This window comes from Montipora capricornis, chromosome 9, assembly GCF_036669925.1.
Source record: "Montipora capricornis isolate CH-2021 chromosome 9, ASM3666992v2, whole genome shotgun sequence".
NCBI classification, from domain to species: Eukaryota; Metazoa; Cnidaria; class Anthozoa; order Scleractinia; family Acroporidae; genus Montipora; species Montipora capricornis.
In genome coordinates this window covers 15733217-15743216 of record NC_090891.1, presented here as the reverse complement: position 1 = coordinate 15743216, position 10000 = coordinate 15733217, and the positions used below count along the sequence as shown (strand labels likewise).

Here is a 10000-nt window from a genome sequence, read left to right as displayed (position 1 = left end):
TTTAGCGATGGGGCCTTATTCACGATAGCCGCCATGTTGGTTTTCAAATTGTCGTGCAAATTAGCCATGTGTTATGCTGGGGGGCAAACATTGGAAAAAAGGCAAATTGCGGAAAATCAGCTCGTCGAAATATTGAAATAACATTGCTAAAAGTCCATTTTAGTATTTAGAATTAAGTACCTTTTATAATAATTTTGTATCTTTGGATTGCCTTTGACAGTTTGACTTTCTACTTCGTTAGCGGCTCGTTTTTCACTAAAAACGTGTAATAATCATTCTATTTTATTACTTAGGTGATAAACATTCAATGAACATGAAACAAATTATCTGTGTGGCTAAGATGTTCGTTATAACCTCTCGAACTTGTGTTGTTTGCCCCCTCAGAAGTGTGTAGCTAATTTGCATGATAATAGCAAATAGCATGGTGGCCATCGTGAATAAGGTCTATTAGCTACTTTCATATAACCTGCAATGCGTTTTGTTTTCCCCACAGATTGTGCAGCAACTATTCTTTTCAAATGCACTGGGGAATAACTGCATACATACATCGCAGGTCATTAACCGGCAGCATAAAGCTGATGTGGACCTGCGGTGATCTAAGCTAAGTAAGTAAACTAACTAGATTAAATTATTTACTGCATTAATAAATAAAAATAACAAAACAGAGCAATAAAACTGACATAAATTTGAAAATTTAAGGTTGGTACAAGATAAAAGCCAAAAATTACTAAAGATATTCAAAATCAGCCGAACTCTTATCATGAACAAGAGCACATCGCTTAAAAGAAAGATTCTCGATAGTTGTGAAAAGCGAACGAAGTTTCTTCTTAAATCTTTGGTGGTCCTCAATCTTCTTAACTGACTGAGGTAAGGAATTTCATGTTATTGTGGACCTATGCCTAAAGGACAGTTTGCCAATGCAAGAATTAGGACTCTCCAGAGAAAGTTTGACTATGTGGAGAAAACAAAATTCATTGCGGGTAATATGAAAGTAGCTAATTGGCCGAATCGAAAAATACCATAATACTCTTTGTTTGTGCCCCCAAATTCTGAATAAGCATTGTTTTTGTTTCTCTTGGGACCAATGCAAGTCCCAAGAGAAACAGGAAACAATACTTATGCAAATTGGGGGTCAATCAAAGAGTATGATGGTATCTTCCGACTCAGTCAATAGACCATATTCGTATTCTTAGTATTGGACTGGAACTGCAATAGCTTGCAGTGGAGGCTAATGCGGGGAAATCTTTTAAAATGCAAGTGCTTTTAGATATATTCCCCCGTATGAGCCTCCATTGCAAGCTACGTTCCAGTCCAATACTGAGAATACAAATATGGTCCATTGGGGACACCATACAGAGATCAAATCAAATCAACTCATAGCGGAGACTCGCGCGGAGCACCATTGTTAGGAAAATAACCCATCGATGCGAGAAATCTTGGTTTTATAGCGTTGACGTCATCGACGGTCCGTGCGTACGTACGGACGTCCACCCCTCCATGTATGCTAATGTGACCAGTATCATCCTTCATGATAGTTTACGGCATACATTTTTGATATAGACCTTATTCATAAATGGCGGTCACATTTATAAGTCTTTTGTCCGCGTGCAAATTAGCCTACCAAGCCTCATTTTAGAGCAAGAATTCTTTTCAATAGAATGAATTGTATCGAGGCTTGGTAGGCTAATTTGCACTTCGACAAAAGAATTAATTGGCCACCGTTTATGAATAAGGTCTATTGGACACCCATGTTTTGATCAATTGACACCTGTCAAAGCAAGGTATCCGCTGGCCAGTATCACGTGACCATCTCGCGAACTCAAGCTTAGAGTTCATTCGGTCAGCTGTTTTTTTTTTTTTTAAGTTGACCGCTGACCAGATTCTGGTTTTCGATTGCATTGCAGGCTCAACCCGGGTTAACTCACCTAAACATAAGCGAGGCTTCATTTTCGCGTGCTTTCTGTGGCTCGACGCGGCTACAGGGCCATACTACATCAATTGTAGTTCTTACACAGTCAACGCTTTTCGGGTTTAGGCAGAAAACGGTTTGGAAGATGTTTTCCTTCTGCATTTTTCGCTGGTTTCAATCCAGTTTGACATATCATGATATCTGTGGTCCACACTGGTGGCTATGCAGTTATTCAAGTCAAGCATCGGCGGGATGTAAACTTAAAGCTGAGTGTTTATCTTTTATTGCTTAGAGCTGCTTTTTTCTCTGTATTACAATTTTTGGCATATCTTTAGAAGCTCTGATAAGATTACATGATGTCCAGAACAGAAACGAAAGGGGAGCGAAAGAGAACGACAAGGACAAAACCAGGAGCCCATCTGGAGCGTGCAACTTCCATACAGCATCTGTGAAACGGCGTTTTGACAAGTAGGTTTTATTTTTAGACTAGCCCTTCCCGTGAATTAGGTAAAAAAACAAAGGCAGTTCCGGTTCGGTGACCCTATGACGTCAGCTTAATTTCTTGTAATTGGTCATCGGACTCCTGTGGGAGTCTCATTCGCGGGAAATTCAATCTAAAAATAAGTCGGTCTGTGAAAACGCCGTTACACGAACACAGTAGAGTTGTAGGCTCCGGGTCATGGGCTCCTTACAAAACAGAATACCAGCAATAGCTCATACTTAGTGGAAGAAGTTATTTAAAGTGGATGCGTATTTTTAAAAGGTGGTTTAATCGGTTCTTCCTTTGTTCAGAAAAGAAAATCGATTTTTTATTGTCAACTGGAATTCAATAACAATTATCTGTACTGTTTTGGACATAAAGAAAAAGTTGATTTGTTTGTTTGTTTTGCTCTAAAATGCGAGCGAACAAGTGCTTTTTTAATTAATCCGTTTGCCCAACTGGTTTTCGATGTGCCTTGACAGTGACAAGGAAATTTTGCCCTTATTAAACACTTAATCGAAATGAGTTCTCGTAAAATTAGGGGGAAATTTCACTAGCTTGATGTGTTTTTAGAAGTCTGTTTAAAGCACCTAAATGTTATTTAAGTGTTGGAGCGGAACTTGTTTGAAGTTCGTCCTTTCTTGGTTGCATTGCCGTATTTTGCCGATCCTTGTTCCAAGCCAACCTGTCGTGTTTCAATGAAATTCTACCGAAACAGGTACACCGCGAATTCATAGACAAGCACGGAGGTTGACTTCGACGCCAAACGTCAACGATTTTGGTCACGTGGCTTTGTCACACCAACAGGGTGAACCCATGTGGTCACATTCCAGTGCGTGATCGAACAATGGCGTATTCTGTAAATAGTAGCGGGCGAACTCTAATTCGCGGGAAATCCATAGATAAAAGCTTAAGAGGAAGCATTTTAGACTCATTACCGCGGAAGGCGGAGACCCGGCAACAGCATTTTTTCCTGGAAGATATTCCGACGTTGCCGATCGGTTTAGACATTCAAATCAGTTTGTTTCAAAGTTGTGGCAAAATTTCAGCACCACCGGTGAACATTTACCGTCTAAGAAGAAATCAGGGAATCCTTCACACCTTAAGCCTGAGAACGTACAGTTGACGGAATTTCGCAAAAAGGAGAAGCCCTCCCTTCCGTATAAATCGAAAAAAGAAGTGCTTGAAGACTATAGCATATTGCCTGAGGGACCTTTTACCAGGAAGCGGTTAACAAAGGCATCTGTGGAAAAATTTACCCCTGCAAACACTCTTTACTGTCAGCAGTTTCTGAGTGGTTTGCCACCAGAAAAATTCAAGTTTTTTGACGAGGCTGGTGTTCACCGCTGGGACAGGAAATCCCGTTTCTGGAAATTCTCTTAGAGGAGAAGCAGCGGGTGAAGTAATTTCTGGCAATAAGAAGGGCGCAAATGTAACACTTAACCTATTGTGTGGACTGCAAGGAGCACTTTACACAAATACTTTGGAGGGAGCTTCGGATTCTACAAATTTTCAAAATTTCTTTGTAGAGGCTGGCCGAGTCACAACTGCACTCGAAAATCCTGCTATTGAATTTGACGATTATATCATGCTCGACAACTGCGTCACACATCACTACGAGACTGGGAACATTTTGCAAAGATGGCTATTGCAGATGGGATCACAAATCACTTATACTCCATCCCTCTCACCAGAATTCAACGTTGCAAAATATGTGTTCAATAAAGTGAAAACTGTGTTAAAGAGGGAAGAATTCGGACGCCTCTTGCGGGAAAACGTTCATGCAGGGATCTACGAGGCGTTAGAACTCGTAACTACTGAAGACATGTTTGGTTTTTATAAGTTTATCTTGTAGCTGTTTTAATTAGTTCATTTCTAAAATAAAAAAGTTTTTTACCGTCCCAACTGCACGTGTTGGCGACCGAAATATTGTTTGCATTTACGAAATCTTTTCCAACTTTTCGCAGCAGAGCGCACAGGCTGTACTGTAGGTTCTGAAAGCATGTCGCTGGCTATCGTAAGTAACGTTTGCGCTGTTCGTTCGTGCAATGTAAGGTAATCAAGGATACAATTAAATGTACGTGATGTAGGCAATATTGTATTTTATGCGTTCATTCTACTCAGTTGATTTGCCGACGTGACGGCCGCGTGTTTGTTTACTTTTCTGCGTCACTGCATGCCTTGTTCAGTTGTAGAAATATCACATGAAAATTTTAATACTAGTATTTCTGTGAAAACACGTTTCAAATGACAAAATATTTCTTCGGCCGTTACAGAAACCTACGGTTTATTGTCCTTATCTGAGAAGACTAGAGAGTCTAACCATTTGCAGATGTCCTTACAAAGGCAGCATTTTCTCCTCAGTTATTAAAGAGCCTGTGTGTTGGTCCGGCCGGGGTTTTGATCCCGCGACCTCCTGCACAGTTGTCCGATGCTCAACCAACTGAGCCAACCGCTGGGCTGAGTCCAGACCTACCAGCGTGGCATAAGACATTCCGGGCAAAAAAGGCATGCTAAGGCCCCAAGCGGGACGACGTATGCAAAACATGACCTGCTCCCAACTGGCTGGCTTCATAGTTCAGTTGATTGAGGATTGCACCGTCCTCGCAGAGGTCATGGGTTCGAATCCTGTTGAAGCCTCCTGAATTATTCATGTCTCTGTAAGAGACAATAATTATTGCTTAAATTGTCCAGATAAGTGCCAGGATGATTTCTCTTTCTCGTCTAAAGATTTTTCTGCTTGAAACTGTACAAAATGAGGGGTGGTCCACAGAGGTGGTCCATGGACCTGGGTTCAATGTTTTGTTTACGTCCCGTTTCACTTCTTTAGCTACAGCATCCAAATTTCAACGCATTTATGTGAAAATGTCAAGAGTTACAAAGCACGTTCCTTTTGAAAACACACCAAGATTCTTTTCGGTAATTACACAGACATTGCGTCTCCAATTCGTAATTGAAAGGAAACTATTTTGGGTTTTAAAGTTCGGACAGAATAAGCAGAACATTTGCAGCATCGTTGACCTGAGTTCGCTCAATCTCGTTATCCTTTTTATCAATAGAAAGTGTTTGGGTAATATTCTCACTGGCATTAGTTCGCGCCTCATTGCGGAAAGTGGTATTTTCCTTGAGTGCTGCAGCCGCCAGTTGTTCCTCTTCTTCTTCGACTGTCAACGGTTCGAGTTGAGTACGGGAAATAAAGGACTGCGAAAAGTAACGTTACTAAAAGATGAGGCAATAGGTTTATGTTGAAGAGGTTCAGGGCTTTCCGAGGGCCATTCGATACCTTTTAATTCCCACAAAGTTCGCACGACGGTTTCCTTGGTATTGGGCTTCTGTTTTAAATTGACCTAGACTCATGATTTTCTTATTATATTCAGTCAGTGCCAGTGCCAGTGCCACGTACATCAGCCGAGGGGATTTTCCCCTTAAAGTGAGCTTCAAGTTTCTTTAAATCCCTGTTTACATGGCGCCAGTTTTCAAACCCTTGAGAACTACTGCTTTCACAATCCCATACTACACCTCTTTTACCCCCCGAAACTTTTGCTCAGGCATTGTTTTCGACTTCTCTTGGGACATTTTCATGTCCCAGGAGAAATTGCAAACAATGGTTATGCAAAATTTTGGGGGGTAATAGAGGAGTATTATGGGATTGTGCAAGTAGTGAATGGCCACAGAAATCAAATAGTGAACAGTAAAACGATGCTTTACTGTTTTGTTACGCAGCCAAAATTACTGGCAGTGAAGTGTTACTTGTATTGATTTTTTCAATGAGATAGGAAAGATAAGTACGTTTTGAGACAATAGCCCATTAGTAGACATTAACAGGTCATCATCTACAGTCATATGTCAGGTTATCAGTTGACTGACATGGGCGAAAAAAGGGGGGCGCACAGAAGAAGAGAAGGACCCACTATTCCTCAGTCTGCCAAGGCTGCTGCCTAAGACAAATTTTCCGGAGCCCTTCGGGCTTCCAACATTAAAAGTTAGTAGCTCGAGTCATATTTTCAAGGGCTCAGAATTAATTAAAAGTGAGGATGAATCACCTTGTAATAAGTTAGGAGCCCGTTCGGGCTACTCGTTCAGAAATTTGGTCGCCCGAGCTCGCAAATAAGGCGCACCAGGCGACCGTTAAGCAGCAGCCTTGGTCTCCATTTCACCAATGTTCTTTTTACTCAAGCTGGATTTTCCCCTTTTCTTTACTCTCGTGCCAACTGACTGAGAATATGGTACAGAATTAGCTACTGCGCAATGGCATGAAACGCCAGATAGCAGAGTTTGTGTGATTATGTACTATACACTGATAAAACAAGATTTGAATGATTCACTAACCATAGACCCAGCCAACAGCAAGACTCTGAAACAGAGAAACCCACAAAAGCGCACTTCCACTGGCATAATAATAATCAAACATCTTAAATACGTACATTACACCCTGAATCAAATCAGTTTGCAATCAGATCTTGACATTGATTTTGAGGTGCTACTGTTTTCATTGAATTGTTCTCTAATTACCTCGGTAACCATGGACAAACCAATCAGAAACCAGAAAGCGGAACACAGTGCAATAAAGAGTTCCTTGCGGTGGCCCCTCCTCAGGTGATGCGGGAACAGATCAACAATGGCTGTAACAAAGCCCTCAACTCCTACGAACTGCAATGTAAAATTTTAAAAATATTTAACACGGCATTATTTCTTAACACGGCAATTGCACCAGGCACTGTGAGAAAGAAAATCCCGAAGATCGAGTGAAAATTACTTAGAGCTAGATTTCAAGTAGCACTTCAAGGATTGTACAGGAATCAAATTCTTTTGGTAAGATGATTTTCCTGATAAAAGTATAGTCAATGTTCTTTAGCCCTGACAGCCTCAGGAGAATGTTTTTTAGTGCAATTGAATTTTACGTAGGAAATTCCAGCCTTTTCTGGTTTCATCAACACAATCTTGATCTCTCTCTAAACGAGATAAACACAGGATATTTGATTTATGGTTGAAGGGGAGATTTGGGAGATTTGGCATACAGCAAAGACGATAAATTGGTTGCAGATGAGTTCAATGAGTTTTTTACTTCAGTTGGACAAAAAATTACGATCTTGCGAAATCGTCCTTTGTTCCAAGGTGTCATTTTTTGGTACAACAATTCTCTTTTGGAACTGTGGATTGCAAAGAAGTTGAAAAGGTAATTAATTCAATGCCAACAGGAAAAGCTCCAGGGAACGATAAAGTTATAGCACGTGTTTGGCGAAATTCTCTACCGTCAATTCTTCCCACTCTAACAGCTATTATTGATGATTTCTTTATATCTGGTATTTTCCCAAATATCTGGAAAACAGCGGAGGTAACACGAATTCTAAAACAAGGTGACCATGAAAAGCCAGACAACAATCGCCTCATTTCACTGATGCCCATATTGTCCAAGGTATGTGAACGAATCTCACTAAATCAATTCATGCCTTATGTAGTGTTCTACAAGCGATTGTCAATAAACTAGCGTGGCAATAAAAAATGGCATTCAACTGAAACCTCGTTGATACATACAACTGATGCCATCATAGGGGCAATTAATCAGAAGAAAGCAACTGCCGTTGTTTTTTGGACATGAGGAAGGCATTTGATAGTATCAACCATATGCATGATATTTTTCTAGATAAACTACAATATGTTGGTGCTTCAGCATCAGACTCAGATGGTTTTCTAACTATTTGTTTGGAAGAAAGCAAGTTGTGCGTATCAATTCCACACTCTCGGATGCATTGCCATTGGTCAGTGGAATCCCACAAGGAAGTATTTTGGGGCCGTTACTTTTTACTATCTATGTGAGTAGTCTACCGACTGTCTCCAAAAACTGTTTATCTGATTGTTATGTTGATCATACCAAATTGTACACGTCGTTTGGCATACATGTATGCCGTTGTTGCTGTCAATGAAGACCTCTTAAGATTTTGCGACTGGTGTTTTGACAACCTCTTGTTAATGAATCCAGATAAGACCAAACTAATCATATATGGCAACAGACAGATGACAGAAAGACCTCCACAATTCCATCTCTCGCTCTAAGGTAAAGAACTTGTACCGACACAATCTGTTAAGGACGTTGGTGTGACCTTTGATAAAAACTTAACTTTAACAATCACGTTGTCAACATTGATTCCTCTTGTATGTCAGCATTTGGACAGATATGCCGTGTGGGACATATCCAGTGTTAAAGGGCTTAAGGTGGCTGTCAGTTGAAACTAATTTATACTTCAGGGATGCCGTTATGGCTTTCAAGTGTATGACTGGAATGGCCCCAGAATATTTAGGTAATAAATTAATCTTTAGACGTAACGTAAGTGGGTGGCCGACTGGAGGTTCGCATCTATTGAATATTCCATATTTAAAACTACACAACAGGGCAGATATCCTTTTCTTATAGAATTGTTAATATATGGAATAATCTAACATCTGAAATTAAGCTTAGCCAGTGTTTGAATAGTTTTAAATGTAATTTGAGAAAGTATCTTCTAAAGGATTTGTTTACGATGAACTACCCCGTCACCTGTTTTTACCCAATCATTTAAATTAATTATCGTTGTTTCAAAATTTATCTGTGTGCAGTTCTTTTGTTAGTTATGTCAATTGTCACTGAAAAACCCCCTCGGGGAGTGTTTTATTTTATTAATAAATTTTTATTTTATTAACTTTGCCAGTCAAGCTGGCAGAGCGCCACAACAGCTTGCGCCAATTACTGTGGCCCCTTTTTTTCACCTTCCCAACCATGATACACAACAGAAGATGGACCACAACACCGAGAACTATGTGCCCTACTCTTAGCGACAAGTGTGTGGGTTCTTTTACGTCCCACAGGATTATTAACATTGAAGGGTTGTGAGACGGGACCTCCGGCTTATCGTCCTTATCCGAGAAGACTTGAAAGCCTAACCATTTGCAGATGTAGTTACAAAGGCAGCACTTTCTCCTCAGTTATTTAAAGATCCTGAGTGTTGGTCCGGCCGGAATTGAACTCGCGACCTCCCGCGTGACAGCCCGGTGCTCAACCAACTGAGCCACCGGTGCGCGGTATTGTATTGTATTGTAACGCTACTGTTTGCTCAGAGGATTGTCAAACAGACATCAGACAACAGGAACTTACCTCGCTGTCAAGCCCTAGCAATATTACCATAAAAAAGAACAATATGGACCACAAAGGAGCAACGGGCATCTCTGCAACAGCTGCAGGGTAAGCAATAAACGCTAAACCAGGACCTGTCAATAAACAAGTGATGATGTCTTAATATGGAATTACAAGAGAAATAAGTTAGTTTCAGAGGTCTACATGCACATTCTTCACATTCGTCGAGTGGGAAGACTTCATGCATGCATGCAATTTCTTGCAAAATAATTCTTTCTTATCCAGACCCAGCGCAGAGTAACGTTTTTGGCAGGCTGTATGAAAATCGAAATGCTACGATACAGCGTAAGTTACCTGGCCTGAGAATGGAAGCGAGGCTGCCGGTGACCCTGTTTTGATACAAAGCTCCGTGCTTTTGTAATGTTAATATGGACTAATCAGAATTACAATAACACAATGTACATGATAGAAGCAGTGGGGGTTGTATCAACACGAGGTCACC

General features: G+C 40.6%; 1 protein-coding gene across 1 annotated transcript in view; it reads right to left on the bottom strand.

Annotated features, from left to right (window-relative positions):
* Nucleotides 1–10000, bottom strand: part of LOC138015025 (sodium- and chloride-dependent taurine transporter-like) — a 32179-nt gene that overhangs the window by 4130 nt on the left and 18049 nt on the right. The window contains exons 7-9 of the mRNA XM_068861921.1: nucleotides 9520–9632; nucleotides 6903–7040; nucleotides 6720–6822 (exon numbers count right to left, since the gene is read on the bottom strand). Of these exons, the coding sequence (XP_068718022.1) occupies nucleotides 6720–6822; nucleotides 6903–7040; nucleotides 9520–9632 (354 nt within the window). The remainder of the gene's footprint in view (nucleotides 1–6719; nucleotides 6823–6902; nucleotides 7041–9519; nucleotides 9633–10000) is intronic.